General features: G+C 47.4%; 1 protein-coding gene across 1 annotated transcript; it reads left to right on the top strand.

Annotated features, from left to right (window-relative positions):
- Nucleotides 1–7,391: 7,391 nt before the first annotated feature.
- Nucleotides 7,392–16,219, top strand: BPIFA2 (BPI fold containing family A member 2). Its single transcript, XM_031434444.2, has 7 exons — nt 7,392–7,548; nt 9,262–9,406; nt 10,003–10,110; nt 11,044–11,196; nt 13,368–13,449; nt 15,503–15,586; nt 16,133–16,219. The coding sequence occupies exons 1-7, from the start codon at nt 7,392–7,394 to the stop codon at nt 16,217–16,219; spliced, it is 816 nt and encodes a 271-aa protein (XP_031290304.2).
- Nucleotides 16,220–19,076: the final 2,857 nt, after the last annotated feature.

The following is a 19,076-nucleotide window of genomic DNA, read 5'->3' as shown; positions in this document are numbered from 1 at the left end:
TGATGGGACATAGCTGACCTCCCTCTCCTGCTCCCTCTCTTTCTTCTCTCCTCTCTCCTTCCTCCCTCCCACGAACATTTGATTCCTACTCTAGTTCGGATCCTATTCCAGCTCTGAGGGACCCCAGATGAAAAAAGATAAGGTGCCCAGACTTCAAGGGACTCAGGGAAGAAGGCAGACCCATTGAACATTCCTCCCAACTGTGTGTTGAATCTTCTCTGGGAGATCTGGGCAAAGTGCTCAGGGAACACTTCCAGGGGGAGAAAGGAGGACCACAGCCTGGGGTGGAGGGCTATGAGACCCCCTGTGCATCCATCTGTCCCTAAGAAGTTCCTCATTTTCTAAGGGCTGGCACCTGGGGAAGCTGTTTAACCCAAAAGATGGTCTTGACACAGAGCCCAGGGTTTAGGAAAGTTTGTGAGCTGAAAAAACAAAACGCGTTACCTACAAAATCAGAAAAATGTCAAAATTGCTGAAAGTTTAATTAAAGGTCTTCAGGCTGTAACACTGACAACTTTATTCATTGTTATATTTAGCAGTCGTGAAAATGACAATATGTTTGAAAACATTTGTTACTTTGATCTTTCATATTTGCCAAGAATTCCCAAGGAGGCAGTTCAAGTGTAAGAAACTGGGGCTTATTGTAACTTGGATGAATTATTCCTACCTGACTGATTTCAAAAGCAAAATGGCCATCCTTTCAAAGGCTTTTTTAATAGCAAAATAAAGAAATTACATTTAGCAGATGGGAGCTGGTTGCACTTCCTTACATTTGCCTTCGTGTGGGGAAGGGGCCGGGAGGGGGAGCCTGTGGGCAGAGCCTGGGAGCTGAGTGGGAGCCCTGAGCCTCAGCCAGTCCTGCCCCCATCTCTGTGCAATCTCAGCCCCACCCTCGCCCTTTCTGGCCTCAGTAGCCCGGATAATCTAGAATCTTTCTGACCAGGAGGCCATATTTGGAAAAATATACAAGCTCAGAGCTTAAGGGATGGGTCAGTGGGACCAGGAAGCTGCCATGGCTAGGGATTAGCAGTCACTCAGAGGGTAGGATGCCCCTGGCCTGGGATAACTAATCCTTAATGCCTTGCTAGAGATTCTCAATGAGAAATTCATCCCACAACCCTCGAGGCTGGGGCCTTTGTCCCTGAAAGGCAAATACCTTCCATGCAAAAGGACTGCGTGTGCCCTGGAGAGGGAGGAGGAGGCTGACACACAGGAGGTGCTGTCCTCGCTTCTCTTTCCAGGATGAACAGACTAGCCAGCCCTGGCCTCAGATGGCCTTTTAGGGTACCATCCTCCCCACCCTCCACCAGCACCCTTTGTGTGTCCCCCACAGCCAGGCCCTGCAGGGTTCTGACAGTGTTTATTTGGGCAGGAAGGGGCACCAAGAACCCCTGCGCTGTGTTGGCCCCAGAAAGCACCATCACAGCGAACTGGAGAAGCCTTGAGCCTGGCAGTAGTGCCCAGAATCGAGAAACAACAGACCCAGAGAGGCCACAGCTGGGGCAGAAGCCTGCCTGGCGGCCAAGCCCACACTCCCAGCCCCAGCGCAGACCTCACTTCACCAGAACAAGGAGGGGCCGGAAAGGAGGGGCGGGTCGTACTGCAGCTACAGGGCCAATGTCTGGGGAAAGGCAGATGGCGCAGGCAGGGAAAGTGCTTGAAAACAGAGCAACGTGGCTCTCCCTCGAGGAAAGTCACCTATGGGCAAGGTCCCGGACCTGTGTATAACAACAACAACAAAAACAACAACAACAACAACTCAGTGAACATGTATGAACAGCTATTGTTACAAGGCATTGTTAAGACACTGGGGACACAGCAGGGGACCAAACAGAAGAAATCCCTGCCTCATGGGGCTCCCATTCCAGTGGAAGAGCAGGAAGAGCACATCTTTATGGGCTGCTCACCCAGGGTTATACATGTCAACTTCTGTACCCTTCAGACCAGTCCTGTGAGGTAGGTACACTCATTGTGCCCATTTTACAGGTGAGTAAACTGAGTCTGAGAAGGTAAGGTCACAGGGCCAGTAAGTGACAGAGCTAGGATTTGAACCCAGGCCTGTCATGCTTTTAAGGACTGCACACATTGCTCCTTGTCACCCTCCCAATTTTCCTGGGCTCCTAAATGCTGTGCTAGGTCAGCACTCACTGCTATTTGTTACAGTAATAATAATGATGATGATCGCTATTATTCATGGAGCACCTTCTCCAACGAGGACTGAGCTGGGCTCTCTACTGACCTTTCCTCATTTAGTTCCCCCAGTAACTCTTCTGAGGTACTTAGAACTCTTTCTCTCTAATTCTCATTTTCACACACACACACATTCTAATTCTCACATTCTAATTCTCATTTTATGGTGGAAAAAAAGAGATCTCACAGAGGTTGGGGCACTTGCCTGCTGTCACACAGCCAACAAGAGGAAAGGCTGGGATGCACATCCAAGGCGGACTCCAAGAGCAAGCTCATAGTACTGTTAGAAATAAAATGCATTGATTTTAAACCATATACATTTTAATTAATCAGCAATAAAGAAAAATACTTCTGTAGACTGTAATGAATATTTGTTGAGCATCTACTGTGTGCAAGGTCCTAGGGCTGGTGCCCTGTGGTCTGGACCCTCATGGCCCCAGAGAGGGTGCGGTTATCACTCTGCCCAAGGATCTGGTGGGATTCTTGCTCAGAGCAAGAGTGTCGGGTGCTCCAGCTGGTAGGAATGCAGCAAGTCGGCCCCAAACTTCCTTGACTACCTCTCAGAGCCCCAAGGGGTTGGCTGTCTAACTGGGAACCTCTCTTCATTTTGTAGTTGGAGACCCTGGGAGAAAACAAGCATCTTGCTTGGAATCACAAAACAGGTTATTAGCAGAGCCAGGACTGGAACGCAGACAGCAGTCTCCTCCTCCAACCCCCTCCACCAGGCAGGGCCCAGAGTTCAGCCCTCCATGAACATGTGGTGCTCCTGTGCCCATCACTGGCTGGAGGGACCTTGAGAGATCGCCTGGTCCCGCACTGGCAAACGTGCTCCCCTCCTGAATTTGTGGCAGACATCACTCACCTGTCATTCACTCCCAGCCCGGAGCTGCCTCCAGGGGCTTCCCGGTAGAACCTCCATCCAGTCCCTGCAATCAGTCATACTATAGTTCGCAGACCTCCCTAACTCGGCCCCAGATGGGAAACAGAGGCTCGGTGAGGAACCGCACCTCCCGAGGGTTATACAGCAGCAGCCGACGGAGTTAGAACTGTGGACACCGCTATCCTGGAGGCCTGAGTCCGTTTTCTCTCATCTGGTCCCTACTGCACACACAAATAAGAAATGCAGTTGCCATTAATTAAGCATTAAGGGCATTGGATGCTTAATCTTCTCATTTAATCTTCTCTGTAACCCTGTGGAGCAGGGCCAGGTCTACAGATGGTAGAATTGAGGCAGAGAGGAGTGAACGGACCAGAAACCAGCAATCATTATCATCGTCATCCTCCTCATTGTTACGGTGTGTCGGGGGCCCACCACGTGCTAAGCCCTTCCCACATACTATCCCTCGCATCCTCACAACATGCCTGGGAGGAGAGTCCTTTTGTTAGTCCCATTTCACAGCCAGGGAACCTGAGACTCAGGGCGATGAAGCCCCTTGTTCGGGTCACATAGCCAGCCAGAGGCAAAGAAAGATGATTCAAACACAGCCTGCCCAACTCTAGAGCCAGGCTCTGACCACCACCTCGCTGCACCCTTTTAATTTCCATTTTGCCACCGGGATCCAGGCCCAGGGGTGTTTACCCATTTTACGATGAAGCAACTGAGGCCTGAGGCCGACACCAGGTTTGAAGTCGCTGTATCACACCCGGCCCCCTGGGCTGTGTTCCTGAGGTGGGAAAAACCCTCTTCACAAAATTTCAGCACAGCCCTCAGCTCTGTGTCCTCAACCAGGGGAAGAGGGACCTCGGATGTTTACAGAACTGGGCAGAGACAGTCAGGAAAGGAGGTGTGCTGACTGGGCCAAGGCTCTGCTACACAGGGTCTTCCAGGTCGCAGCCCCAGACTTGGGCACCTGGGAGGCTGCCTCCTCCCTGCTCTGTGCTCTGATGGTGGAACCACAGTCAGCGGGAGGAAAGCGAGCTCCCTAAGCCTGCTTCACCCCGGCTGCGTTCATGTGGAGGACGGGCTTACAAGTCCCTGTTGAGCTGCAGGTGTGCCAGTGGAGGAGATGGACACTGGGTGACCCAGAGCTCTCTTCCAATGCTCCCGGCCTGATGCCAAGGATGCGCTTCCTGGACCCTGTTCCGGCTTGACTCTGGCGCAGTGCACCAGGCGTTACAACCAACTCAAACAGAAGAGGCCAAAGGATTAACAGGATATTCAAGTGAGGGCTCTCTTGCCCCACCAGCTGTTTTCAACGTGATGTGGGTGAAAAGTCCTTCCCTAGGGACCCAAATGCTGGTCCTTGTGAGGCCTGGGCAAGCCACCTCCCTTCTCTGAACCTCTGTTTCCTCAACTGGAAAATGGGGCTTTCCAAACCTCCTCACGGAGTTGTTGTGAGCACCAATGGCGAAAGTGGACTGGCAGTGCCATGCCCAGGGCCAGGCTCTGGCCTGCACCTACTGGGTGCTGGGCCCTGGGCCAAGGAACTTGACTCACTGCTGCTCCCAGAGGCTGTGAGCTGGAACAGCTGATCTCAATGGGAGAGGATGCGGGCGTGGGTTCACTCTCCAGCTCTGCCCTTTGCATCTGTGTGGCTGTGAGCAAGTCATCCTCCCTTTCTGACCCTCACACTCGTCCCCCAAGAAATGGGGGCAGTAACATCCCCCAAGGTTGCTGAGAGGATAAAACAAGATGAAGTATCAGCTCTTATCAGAGCTTATCAGCACCTAGGGTTGTGAAGGTCATATCTGGGCTGAGCTGCGGCTCTGGAGGATGGGGTGGGGGTCAGAGCTCACAGAGCTCAAGGTAGAAAGTACCTGTGAGCCATTTGGTCCAGTCGTTCCCATTTCTGGTGGACCACCCCTGGGGCAGCCTGGACACTGGCTGCTCTTGGGCTCCATCCTGGGGCCCCTGACCCAGATTATCTAGGGAGGGACTCAGGCATCTATAGTTTAAACAAACTTCTTAGGCAATTTTGTTTAATCTTTTTTTTTTAAGACCATTGTACAGAGTAGGAAATTTCAACAAAACTAAAAGATATGCAGTGAAAGATGAAAAAAATGAGGTTCAAAGTCACTGTGTAGCCTTGGTCCTTCTCCTTCTCTGGACTATATCCTCCTCAGACTTCCTAGCAAGGTTAAATTGATGAACTCTAAGCTCTCATGTGGCTTTGTTGTCTGTGTTGTTTCCAGTGTGGTCATGTGACCCTCAAGCAGCCAACAGAAGGGAGGAGACAGATGACGTGTGTCTACAAATGTGTGAGTCAGGATTTATAGTGGGTTTGAATGGCAGAATCCAACTCACGCTGGCTTCAGCAAAAACAAAAAGGAGGAAGGGAGAAATATATTTGAACTGAAAAGTTTGGGGCTTAGTGGACTTCAGGCACAACTGGATCCAGGCACTAAAAGGATACATTTACTCATTCCCTTTGTATGGCTTTGTTCTCCAGTGGGCTTTGACAGTTAATTGTATCTAAAGACTTTAAGGACAAAAACAGACCCAAGCAATCTGTGGCTACCCAAAGTCCCCTTTGTGGGTAGTAAGCTCTTTTGTCCAGAACAGTGGTAACCTGGTCTCCATGACTCTGTAAAAAGTTCCTCTCATGTAGGCAGGGAAATGTCTGTTTTCTTCATAGTAGTCTCAATTGTGCTGTCTTGTTCTTGCACGTGTGTGTGCATGCATGCGTGTATGCGTGAACGTGGATATTCACCTATGTGTAAGTACGTATGTCCTTGTTCAACACACACTGTTTGAAGAAGGATCCAGAGGACCTCGAGAAGAAGAGGGGCATGATTTCTCCCCACTTTGGTAGAGTTAGCCTAGACCAGACTTGGGGGTCTCCCAAGTGCTTTAGCAGAAGTGAGCCCTTGAGGGTGTGGTCAAGTCCTATACTTATGTGAGCTGGGGCCAAGGAAGCTGCAGAAGAGTGGGTAACCCTGAAGATGCAGCTCCTTAGAAAGTGGGACCTTCGAGGTGCATGTGTGTCTCCCCCAGGCCCACCCCCAGGGGAAAAGAGCTTCTAGTTAATTTCACCTCCAAGCTCAGCCGTGAAAGATAACCCACATCAATGGGAGAAGCTGGCTTTGTCCTGAGTGTGACCCGTGCTGAGAAACAGCACGCAGCACCAGCTACCATGGCTCCAGGAAGCCACGGCCAGGTGGAGGTGAGGTCTTGAGAGGTAAGGACAGGGGGAAAAAGAAAGAGGCAGGAAGCCGGAGGGAACCATTTTCCCATCCATTCCAATTCAAGCATCCTGAGTGACCTTTGGGTTGGAAGTCTCTCTGTTCACTCTGGACAGAGATTATTGTCTTTGGAGTCTCTTTAAATTGGTCTGAGACCAGGGCTTGCTTCCATGGGCAGCTTCCCGTCCCATGGCCATCATATAAGATCCATCACCATACCACCAGACAGAATTCCAGGAGACTTGCAGGGGAGCAAGGATCTTGTAAGTATTCCCCTCCGAACCTGTGGGTGGTGAGCTTCCTCCTTAATGTCACCCCATATGGAAGTCTTTGGAAGACTTTGGGGACAAGAGGCAGAGGGAAAGTGTCACTTGAATTAGCTAATATTTTGAATATAGCAAATTAAGAAATAGATTATATCAGGAGAAGTGTCAAACGGATGAGCATGCAGGGTCATGATGTGATGTCCATTTCTTTGTTCCTACTTTTATTCGGTAAATCTTTCTTTGTTGTGTCATATGAGGTGCAGGCCTTTTACTATGGGCTGGCAATTCAACAGGGAAGTAAGTCACAGTCCCTCTCTGAGAAGTTCGCAGCCTGTTGGGAAAGGCAGACAAGTCGTCACTAGTTTGTACCCAAGGCTCTGATCAGAGAATGAAGGCAGCAGGATGGTGGGGAGGGGCTCCTCACCTAGGCTCTGGGGAGGGGCCTTGAGTGGGCTTCATAGAGGGCATGAAGTCTTACTGAGCTGGAGGGTCAGTAGGAAGTGACTTAGGTAAAAATGCAAAAAAGACGGAAATGTGCTGGCAGAGAAGCCAGCATGTGCAAGGGGCCTCTGTGTAAAAAGCATTGACTTGGAGTCAAGTATGGCTCTTCAAATCGCAGCTCCTCCACTTACTTGCAGGGCACATTGCTCTAGCTTTCTGACCTGGGCTGCCCATCTGTAAGAGAGGAGATAACCACATCTATCTTAGAGGACCATAAAGTGTAAGAGTGATAGGTGCTTATCAGAGATCCTTTTTCCTTATGGGTAATTCTCATTCCTGTTCCTCCCATGATCTTCCACATATCAGGACAAGATGTTTCAGCTTTGGAAACTTGTTCTCTTGTGCGGCCTGCTCACAGGGACCTCAGCGTCCTTTCTTGATCATCTTCTCAAAGACTTGAATACTGCTGTGAACAACCTGGAATCTGCTCTTGATAAAGGACTTGAGACCGTTGACAATAGGCTTGAACGTGAGTCAGCAAGTGTGGTTTACTGAGAAAGGTGGCTTTTTGATCCCTGGTTCATTCATTTATTATTTTTCTAGAAACAAGCAATGTTTAAATGAATGTCATTTTATGTATTACATCATGGTAAACTTTTCCAATATATGCATAAGATAAATTCCTAACAGTGAGATTTCAAAAGGTATGCACATTTTAAATGATAGCAGACATTGACAAATAATCCCCTGTGTTAACATTTTCCCCAATAGTCTGCAAGAATATCTTTTTTTCTACTCCCTTAACACCACTGGTACAGACAACTTAAATATTTTGCCAGTCTCATAGTTGAAATGTTATAATTCATTTCACTTAGCATTTTTCTAACTATGAAAGAAGTCACTTACTTTCATATTTTATTAGCCATTTGCATATTTTAAATTAAATATTTTGTTTCTATTTTTAGCATATTCCTTGGTTGGGTTGTTCAATTTTCTTATTGATTTGTATTAACTAATTGGAAATTGGGCCCTACCTAGCCTAGGTAGCTTTAAATCTAACTACATTTATATTTAATCATATCTCCGTTTATTTCTGATTTCTTAAAAGAACTTGGCCTTTTTTTTTTTCATTTTCTGGAAACATTAGCAGCACACTGACAAACATTCTGTATAAGAGAAAGTAATTTTTGTAAATGGCTGCCTTTCAAACCTTGCCAGGGCGTAGGCAGCCTTCAAAGATACAGAAGGGACCCACTTTCTAATTTCATTGCTAATAAAACTGAGCTTCAAAATAGAAGAGTCTGGATCAAGGTCACCTAGTAAATTATAGGACCAGATGTAGTTTTATTTAAATTGGCATTCTCTGTTTGCATCAGTCTAACTAGGTAGATGTAGTCCATTGCAGAGCCAAGTTGCAGTGTTATGATTATGTCTTTTCTTGTAGTCTTTTGTTTTTCCTTGAGATAGTTATCGCCTTGCTGTTTCTCATTTGAATTATTTTCTACACATATATTCTTTTTTAAAATTTTTATTTTTAATTGAAATGTAGTCAATTTACAATGTTAGTTTCAGGTGTACAGCAAAGCAATTCAGTTTTACATATGCATACATATATATACATACATATTTTTTCAGATTCTTTTCCATTACAGCTCATTACAAGAACATATATTCTTAATTCTTTTCAAATGTGCCATTCTACATCTGCCATGTCATTTATTCTGTCAAATCCCTCTTTTCTCTGAAGACCCCCGTTGGAAAAATCTGTCCTCCTGCTCCTGTGTGAATCATTGCTTTCTAGGCCTGCAGCAAAGCCGTCATCCAGGGACTCCCATTTTCCACTTTCAGGAGTTAGAGCCATATTTTTTCCTTGATTCTAGATTTTCCATTTCTTTTAGTTTATTTCATTTGTGTCACCATCTCATTAGAGCAACAGAACCCCAGGTCACTCCTAGGAGCTGGTGTACGATCAGTGGATGGATTGCTTTGTTGATGAATGATGAGTCTATATTAATATGAAGGCAGCAGGAAGGAAGAAGGTCTCCCTAGCTGTGTGACTTTAGGCACATTTCTTAACCTTTTGATCCTTTATTTCTTCACCTGAAAGTGCAGGTAATAATATAGACCTCACAGAGTCGTTGCAAAGGTTAAAGAAATAACACAGTCAAATAGTCTCACTTAGTATCTGGTACACAGTAGCTGCTTCGTTGTGTGTAACGCTAAATGGAGATTGTTTTTGCAGCTATTACCCAGGAGTTGAAGGCCGAATTGGGGGTACTCCAGGAAACCAAGTCTTCACAAGAGGTCAACCAGAAGATCGAGAATGTTGAGACCTTGTTGAATGACGTCTTTGCTACTGTTTTTCAAATTGTGGAAACGATTACAGGGTGAGTTGGTGCTTCACGGTGGAGATCTTTGCTCCAAGAAAAGAGAATACATATCTTTGGGGAGGTAAGTTCAAGATCAAAGACAGAAAGGTGAATAAACCTTGTGTGTCCCTGCAGAGTTTGGGTAAATTAGAGGCCGAGCTGCAGGGCCCACCTAGGCATCTCATGGGTTTGGGGTTCCACAGTCTGTGACTTCAGGGTCAGGATGAAGGTTCTCTTCACTCTTACCTCTACCTATTTGCTGAGGTCTAAAATGCTGAGTGTAAAAGTCTGAATCCCCTCAGGAAAGAGGAAACTAGAATTCACACCATGTAGGAGGCCTCATACATGGAGTTTTGGAGTCAAACAGTTCTGGGTTCAAATTCTGCCTCTGGCACATATTCACTCTTGGAGTCTTGGGGGAAATCACACCTGTCTGAGCCTCAGTATGCTGTGCCATCAAATGAAGAGAATCCAAACTCTAAACAGGGCTGTCGCGAAGACCAAAGAAGGCAAGGTCAGTGAGGCTCAAAGGCTGAGCACAACGCTGGCATAGAGAAGTGCCCAGCAAAGGCTGTCACGACAGGTGACGAGAGTGAATTGTGGTTTTTGCACAGGTTGAAAATCAGTGACATCAGCATCCTGGATATCGAACCCGAACTGACTTCTGATGGCAATGGCGTTATCCTGAGGATTCCCGCCACCTTTAACATCTCCCTGACCCTGTGAGTACCGTTAGAATCTGAGACTTGGTAGTTTAGCATGGCTGATGGTTCACCAATCTGGAATCAGGCACTTTTCCACACTGCCGCCTCCGTCTCCCCATCTGTAAAAGAAGGGGACCTTTCCAACTCTAAAATCCCAACCTTTAAAATGTTTCAATAAAGGCTGACCATAATGAAATCTCTGTTTTAAAAAATCCTCCATGAAGTATATTTCTGAAATCATAACATTTACCTAATTATGAAATTTGAAAAATTGAGAAGAGAGGAACATTTATAACTTTTTGGGCAAAGTATCCTCCAGCATTATTTTGTATCTCGAGATTCTCTTTAAATATGAGGGACCAGTATGGATAAATGCATAGAGTATTGTACAGTATATAATAACAGGCATGTGAAAACCATATGAAAATATAATTTTAAATATTTAAATTACTTTAAAAGATATAAAAAGATAAGAAGATGAGCATATGTGGAAGAGTCTTTATAAATTAAATGCACTGTGATTGCATCATTCATTAGCTATGAGATCTCGGGGTAGTTATTTAACCTCGCTATACCAAATATTTCCTCATTCTGAAAATAGAGATAATAATAGTACTTTTCCCTCATGGTGTTGTTGTAATGATTAAATGGATTAATCCAGGTCAAATAATTTGTCAAAAGAGCCTAACGTATAATTTGTGCTCAATAAATGTTAACTATTTTTATTTTAATTATCAGTGTGATACTGTATAGACATTTCACATGAACCAAACCCATGTGGCCCAGGTGAAGAAGCTCCCAATGTAAATATGTAAACTCCATAAAGAATATAGACAATATTAACATTATCTGTGGATATCCCATACAATGCCCACACAGATAGAGGCACTCACGTGGGCAACATGAAGGGACTTCCAGACCTCTGTTCACTGTGAATCTTGTTTCCTGCAGGCCTCTTTTGGGCAAGATCGCCGACCTGAGTGCTTCCTTTGACCTCCTGACTACTGTCACAGTTGAAACTGATGCCGAGACCGGGGTCTCCACGGTGGTCATGGGGGAATGCACTGTCGATTTATCCAACTTCTCACTCACCTTGCTAGACAGGTCAGGCCCACCCAATCTCAGCCGAGCTGGCTCCCAGGGGAGTTGGGGACCCCTCATTTCAGCCTATTCCTATGCCTGGGAGGTGGCATAGGGTGGTGAAAAGAGTTCAGACTCTGGAGTCAGGCAGATTTTGGTCCAAAAACCAGCTTTGCCACTAACTTGTGACTTTGTAATCATTTTAGCCTCTCTGAGCTGCAGTTTTCATATCTGTAAACTGATATGAAATGTAAAATGATAATAATACCTATTCACAGGCTACTGAGCTGACCAGATGAGATATGCAAGTGTTCGGCATACAGCCCGGCACATACTAAGCCCTCAGGAATAATAATGTCCATGCTGATGTTCTGTCTCCTTCTTCTTCCCCTTACTGAGACAGGAGTGTTGACCTTTCCAGCCGTAACCGTGAATTTGCCTATTTCACCTTTTAGCCTTACCCGTTTTTGCTTCATGCTTTTTGAAGCTCTGTCATTAGGTGAATGCACATTTAGCGTTGTTATGTCTTCTTGAGGAATTGACCCATTTATCATTATATAATGTCCCTCAGTAATAATAACAACAATAATAAACTGTATTTACCTTCTTGCTTCCAGTGAAGAAGGGAGAAGAGACGTAAATGCCTACCATGGGCTTTAATTTCAGACTGTCCCCAGCCATCCTCCACCCCCTGGAAAATTCCCAAAATGAGATCTGAAGACTTAATCCTCTCCATTTAAATCATTGATCCCTGTTAATCCATAAAATTTACATCTTAAAATGTGTGCTTGAAACAGCATGTTTGGCCCAGGGAAGAGGGTGGAGGGAGAAAGGTTGACCTTGACCATGGCTAAGAGAGGAAAAATGGTCTGAAGCTGAAGGCTGGGGCAGGTTGGCTTTGGAAGGGCACAAGGCTGAGCCATGAGCAGAGGTCAATCCATCCACCAAGGACTCTGATCACAGGTGGCCTAAAGACCTCCCCAAACTGAAAAAAGTCTATTATCACTTGGAAAGGCTGGGATGTGAGTCCAAACATCTGAGCCCTGCTGGACACTGCCTTGCTTATACCCCCAGGGAATTCATCCTGCCCCTCTGGGTCTCAGTGTCCATATCTGTAATATGGTATTCCACTCTGCCGCTCCAAGTCGTCTCAGGGCCTTTCTTTCCACTTCAGATGGAATCCTACGCCCTCTCTGCTTGGTCTGAAGCCACTATTAAATCACTGCATCCTCCCTCTTGCTCACTCTGCTCTAGACACATTAGCCTTTGCTCTATGTTTTGGACAAGCTCTTCCCCATTCCAGGACCTGTACCCGGGCTGCTCTGGCTACCTTGAACACCTTTCCCCCATCCCATCTCAATGTACTTCTCATCCTTCAGGGTATAAAACGAGGCTCCTCCTATTCTCTCCTGTAAGGGTCTACTCTTGCCCTTCTGAGTACTTGTCACAAGCTGTCATATATTTAATTGTACATTTACTTCATTTATTCTTTCAGCCAGAAATATATTGAGCATCTGCTACATGCCAGGCAGGCACCCTTCTGAGCTCTGGAGAATTTATTGATGGCGACAGACAAAGACCCTGTTCTCGTGGACCTTATTCTCTTGAGGGAAAGGCAGACAGATGAACATTCAGTCCAACAATAAAGAGCCCACAAGGAAGATGTCAGGTTGCAATGATCCCTGGACAGAGCAGCACACTTAACAGGGCACTATGATACAAAGCCCTCCCTTAGGCGAGCAGTCAGAGAGGGCTGCCTTGAGGAGGTGACAGCTATGTTGAGAGCTGAAACTGGAAAGTCAGCCTTAGCACAACTTACATAATATTTAGGATCCAAGTTAGAAGCTGCTTGTGCTTTGCTCATCCTTGTGTCCCCAGCCTTGCTTGGTTCCTGGCACATAGTTAGTACCCTATAAATCTGTGTTGAATGAATGGATGGATGGATGGGTAGATGGATGGATGGGTGGACAGATGGATGGATGGATGGATGAGGTCTCCAGGTTGTGATAAGGCTTTCATGAGGTACTGGGGTGGCCTACTGGTCAGACATAGGGTTCTAAGTGACAATCGCCCTGTATAGAAGCTGAAGTCATCTGACTTCAAGGTGTTCCACCATCTCCCACCCTCTTCTCATCTCACCTGCTTGGCTGCTCTGCCAACTCAACTGTGCTTTATCAATTTCCTTTCTTTTCTAGCCGACTTCCACTGGTCAGCAGAATCGTGGACACCCTGACCAAAGACCTGAGAAAGATCGTGTCCCTCGTAGTGCAGAAGGAGGTGAGTCCCCCACTCCTGGGGGCCCAGAGCCAGGCCTGGTGGAGGGCAGGTGTGACATTCACAGGCCTGGCTCTACTCTCTGACATCTTTCCTTCTGAGGTGCAGACTTCTCCTTGGGCTGTCAGCTGGTACCTCCCGTCTTTTACTCAGCCTGGCGTGGGGAGGAGGGGAGCAAGGATTTAACATTAGCTGAAATCACTGAGTCCCACACTTGAACCATTTGTGACACCCATATACTGCCAATATGCCTTTTAGCAAATATTTTCATTTAATCAACACAATTTTATGTAAATTTATTTAAATGCATTTATTTTTTAAATCTTACATCCCTATCATAAACAGAAATTAATATCACTTATCATGTAATTTAAAAATAAGCATAGACCTATAAAATAGGTTTTTTCATCTGTGCATCACCCAAAACTATTTGTACCAGGTGCAAGTTTCCTAAGTATCATGCAAAACCACATGTGCTATGTGCCTAAAATTCCAGAGATTTTAAATTAGTCACTCTGGAAGGGGACTGGGAATCTGGGTTTATGCGGAGAAATCCTCCAGGGGGCTGGCTCTGTGATTCACTGAACTGGAGGGTCACTACTCAAAGTGTGGTCCTCCCACCAGCCGCACTGCCCTCACCTGGGCACTTGTTAGAAATGCAGGCTCTCAGGTCCCACCCCAGACCTGCTGAATGAAGAACATGCATTTTAACGAGATCCTCAGGACTTGTTTGCTCACAAAATCGTAAGGAACACTTCACTATAGTTCCTAGGGCCTATCTGACTCTTTAAAATTCCAAAGTTCCAAAGTTCGAGGTTTCTAAGAATGTAGGGTTCTGGGATGTGCAGTCTAAATTCTTAAAGTTCTAGGATCCTAATGTTCTAAGGGAATCTAGCATCCTGTGGTTCTCAGATTTGGGCCTTCTAGGTTTCCATTGTTCTAGAATCCTAACGGTCAAAAGTTTTAAGACCCCAAGTAGGGAGCATCTCTGCGGGTGGCAGGCAGTGTGCTCCCAGCGGATAATGATCAGTTCCCTTCCTTTTCTCTCTCCTTCCTTCCCGTCCTCTCTCCTTCCTTCTTTCTCCGCATCTTTCTCTCTGTCTCTCTCCCTTGCTTCCTATGGTCCTCAGTTGTGCCCGGAGATCCAAACCCTCGTCGAAGACCTGGATGTGAATTTTGTTAACGAGATCATCGGTAGGTCAGGGCCTGGGGAAGCGGGCGCGTTGCCTCTGCAGACTTCCAAGGGCAGGCATGCAGCTCCACGCCTGCACCACAGGCAGGTCTGGTCAGGGGACCCTGGAGAAGCTGAGGACCCACCATCCTGAGCAAGTCAGGAGAGTGCGGCTGGAGAGGTCCCTGCAAAAGTGAGGGCATTCTGTAGGCCTCTGAGAGCTCCCTATAGTTCTGCTTCATTAAACCTGCAGAGCCTGCTGGGCAGAATGATGCAAGAAAGAAGATGGGGCAGCTCTGGGTTCAAACACTTGGCAACTGCGGGGTCCTTGTCAAGTGGCTCTGCCTCTCTGAGCCTCGGTTTCCTCCCAAGTGAGACGAGATTGCGGGGTTAGTGAGTGGATTGAAAGAAAAGACATAAAGAACCTAATATCCAGGGGTCCTTGCTGATAAGCTCCGCCCCTTCTCCTTCCCTTCCTATGAGGATTTGTGGCTTCTCCTCCAGGAGCCTCCAGGGTTCCTTTGACCTTTGGGTCTCCAGGCCTGCCTGGGGTGGCTGCGACCATGAGGCAACACAAATAGGGTAAGGGCAGGGTCCTAGAGGTGGCCCTTCTCAGAAACAGCCACAGGCCCAGTTCCTTGGGCAAGCACTCTGCTTCCCATAAACCATCTCATTGGAACCTTGCAATGATCCTTGCAATGTGGGTGGTACTCTCAGCATACCCATTCTACAGATGAACAAATAAGGCTCAGAGGTGAAGTGACATGCCAGAGGTCCCATGGCTGTCGGGCTGACCCACTGGAGAGTGGCAGCCACTGGGGTCCGGTTTCTATTCAGCTTTCCGGTGGTGGAGACTGAGCCCTGCTCCTGATTTTGTTCCTTCAGCTGAACTTCAAGAGGAGAACCAGCAGCCACAAGGCGAAACTGAAGCTGGTGTATGAAGAAACCCGCTGTGATGTCCGCCTGCTGGTGAGGGCCGGGCTCTGAGCTGAGCAAGGATGAGGGCCCTCCACAGGGGCCTGAGGGGAAGCAGAAACAGACTAGGCCCTGGTGATTCATCTTGGTCATAGACCGAGCCCTGAGCCTTCATCACATACCCAGACTGGGCTCTGATTCTGGTCCCTAACTGAGCCCGTAACATAGTGAGACTAAGCCTTGATTCCAGTAGTTGACTGAGCCCTGATGTTGGTCCCACATTGAGACCCAACCCTGATCTCAGTCAGATCCACGATCTTGATCACAGACTGAGCCCTAACCTTGAGTCATCCCGGCCTCTGATCAGCCTTTTCACATCTGCCGTGGTTCCTAAGGTGAGGTCATGGGAGGAGGAGAGGACGAGGATGGGTCAGTGCCAGGTGCCAGGGAAAGACCCTAAACCACAGATGTCAGTCCCTCTTAGACTTAGACCTTGCAGGGTGTCATGGGAAAAAGCTTGGGCAGCCGTGAATGGCAGGTGCCGGTAAGGGCCCCCCCCCCCCGCTGTCCCTGCCCTCTCCCCCTGTGGTGTCATTCCAGACTGGTTCCAGAGGCTTGACTGAATTCTCTTTTACCAGCTCCCTAGGGGACGGTGCTGCCACCGATCCAACCCAGGGGAAAGCCTGAGCCGGCTCGAAGGACGCCTTTCAGGTGCTCCTCCTCACGGCTGGGACAGCGGCCCCTGTGCTTATTCGCTCTACCCCCAGCAATTCAAAAAAAAAGCATTTCTGCACCTCCTGTGTGGCCTGCTTATTCCTTGCATGGGGATTTGGGCAGAGGCAAGTTATGTGCCACTGGAGCAGCAGAGCCTGGAGCCAAAGCTGGAAGGGACATTTGGGATTATCCAGCCCCACGTTATTGTCTTCCAAACACAGACACTGAGGCCCAAATGGGCAAGAAACTTACCCAAGGTCACGTAAAGACAGCATCACTCTGCCCCTGCTAACACGACACCATCGTGGTGGGCTGCCTTCGCCAGCACACATGACCTCGTTAATTCCTCACAACATCCTTATGCTGGGAGACACTGGTCTTGTCCCTATCTGACAGATGAGAAAACTGAGGCTCATAGAGGCGAAGTGACTCATTGAGGTCACAGAGTAGCAAGTGGCAGGCCAGGATTTAAACCCACAGCCCTAAGAGGTGACTTGCTGGCTCTCAGATCACCTCTCCCCAGCCCCAACCAGGTCCCACTCTCCTGGCCCAGCTCTCTCCCACCCAGGACTGATGGGATCTATCAAGGGATTCTTTCTCTGCAACAAGCAAGCCCTCAGTTTCCCCTCTGCCCTGGAGTGAGGAGGACGGTGCCCCTTACTCACAACTGCATTCACCCCTGCAGAGGTGTGACGCGGGCTGTGGCCTCAGGTTCCCAGCAGCCCCTCCTTTCCCGGAGGGCCTCTGACTTTCCTGGCAAAAGGCCCAGGGACCCTTTTCCCATTGTGCCAAGCAGCCATCTCGGTACACAACTCTGTGAAGGAAGGACCACTTCAGTGTTCTCACGAGGGGAGCAAAGTCAGGAACGACCTAGGTCTCCACCTCAGTGACATCCCTCTCTCACTCTTCTTATTTGTCTCTGCCCCCCAAGCCTGTGAGCTCCTGAAGGGCAGATACCTCCCTCTTCTCAGCTGCTCCAGCACCCAGCAAAGGGCCAGACGCAACAGGCATTAACCAATGTTGAATGAATGAATGAATGAATGATTCGCTTTTTAACTGTACACAGTCAGTGCCATCTCCAGGACAGCTGAGTGGGTGGTGAAAAGGAAAATTCTCGCAACCCAGAATTGGGGGTATATCGGAGACTTGTCATTATTTTCTGGTAACCAGAGCCAGTTGGGACAAAAGTGGCCATGGCCACTCGGCCCCACTGATGACTGATGTGGCCAATGAAGGGAAAAGAGGACAGGTGGAGAAGGGAGGGAGCATTCTCCAGCTGTGATCCTGGCATTCTCAGGACCAGCTCTGGCTCCTCACCCACGCGGCACAGACCCCAAAGAGGGGTGAAGATTTCCTGGAGGCAGTGACACCCCATGAAGGAGGCTTCAGGGAGGAGAAGGATGCTTTGAGAGGGTGAGAGGCTGTCTGCCATAAGGAAACATATAGGACAAAAACAAAACCTGAGCGGACTTTGAGTCATCCAGAAACCCGAGTGCCAAACTCTAGTGCAGACTCTTTTGAAGGCTTAATCCAGTTAAGTAAATGCTGGATCTCTTCAATGTTTGCACATTCCTTCAGGATAATGTCTCAGGATCAAAATTATCACCTCTATGCCTTGGAGCATTTTATGACCCCAAGAATACATCACAAAATTATCTACCAAACCGGATCTTTCCTATTTACACTACGATGGCAGAGTATATACATTTCACCATGTATTTGCCAGTTGATAGACACTTTAAAAAATATATTTGCTCTTCAAATGACGAGAGAATAAACTTCATTACATTGGAAAAGCCAAAGATCACAAATTAGGAGAGTCAATTTTTACATCAATTCAATAGACTATTTTCTGAACTTTAAAAAAAACTGAGAAATACTTGTGTTTTATAGCTGGGTGAAAATACAGATGCTGGAACTCTGTTTAGTTGGAATCATAAAGATGCAAAAAACCGAACGGGGTGGGGGGACTGAAAAGTGATGCTGAAATTTGACAAAAGTTCATTTGTTAGAGGTGACTCTTATTTCTGTGTTAAAGTTTATGCAAGAAATAAAAAGGATTTTCAAAAAGTAGGAAGATGGCTGAGTGTCTAGGTTAAGTCAAGCCCCCTGCAGGGTGACGGAAGCGGTACCTCTCCGGGCCAGCACAGGCCACAGTGAGGGCCCTCCTGGGTGTGCAGCACCTATGGAAGGGGCTGGGCAGGGAGAGACCAGGACCTGCTCCTGCCTCCAGGAAGCACACAGCCTCCTGGGGGAGCGGGTTTAGGAAGAAGCGACAGAATGCTGAGACTCAGAGGAAGGACTTCTGACCCAGCCTGGAGGCAAGGGGCAGTCAGGGAAGCCGTCCCAGAGAGGCTGCTGATGGAGCTAAAACTGAAAGGATGACAGAGAGAGAAGGGAGGGGAGGGCATTGCAAGAGATAGGAACCAAATGAGAGAAGGCTGGAAGGTGAGAATCAAACTAGTGTCACCTGGGGAACCACAAGCCCTCCGTTCTGCTGGGGCATCAACTCCAGAGGGTCAAGTGGAGGGCAGGGCCTTGAATGCCAGGCTGGAGTGGTTTAGACAGAAGTCAGATTTCTTTGTTCTTAGCACACTTTCAAAAATTGAAGACCTCCAAGAGCTTTTGTCTGTGTTGAACTCGTCCATCAGTATTTGCTGTAAAAGAAACTAACCCTGAGAAATTTTAAAAATCCATATTTATTGATTCCTTTAGAAATAATAATAATAAACTCATTGAATTTTAACGAAATGACATATTTTTATGAAAAATAGCCCTCTGTTCCAAAAACATCATTAGCCAGAGGAGTGGCTCTGTGTTACATTTTTTT

Source organism: Camelus dromedarius, chromosome 18, assembly GCF_036321535.1.
Source record: "Camelus dromedarius isolate mCamDro1 chromosome 18, mCamDro1.pat, whole genome shotgun sequence".
In the NCBI taxonomy this organism is placed as follows: Eukaryota; Metazoa; Chordata; class Mammalia; order Artiodactyla; family Camelidae; genus Camelus; species Camelus dromedarius.
The sequence above is the reverse complement of the archived record's forward strand: the minus strand, read 5'-3'. Positions and strand labels throughout refer to the sequence as shown.

Coding starts and splice junctions, on each gene's coding strand:
- BPIFA2 (XM_031434444.2), top strand. CDS start 7,392: ATGTTTCAGCTTTGGAAACTTGTTCTCTTGTGCGGCCTGCTCACAGGG. Junction 9,407..10,002: donor ATTGTGGAAACGATTACAGG/GTGAGTTGGTGC, acceptor GTTTTTGCACAG/GTTGAAAATCAGTGACATCA. Junction 11,197..13,367: donor TCACTCACCTTGCTAGACAG/GTCAGGCCCACC, acceptor TTTCTTTTCTAG/CCGACTTCCACTGGTCAGCA.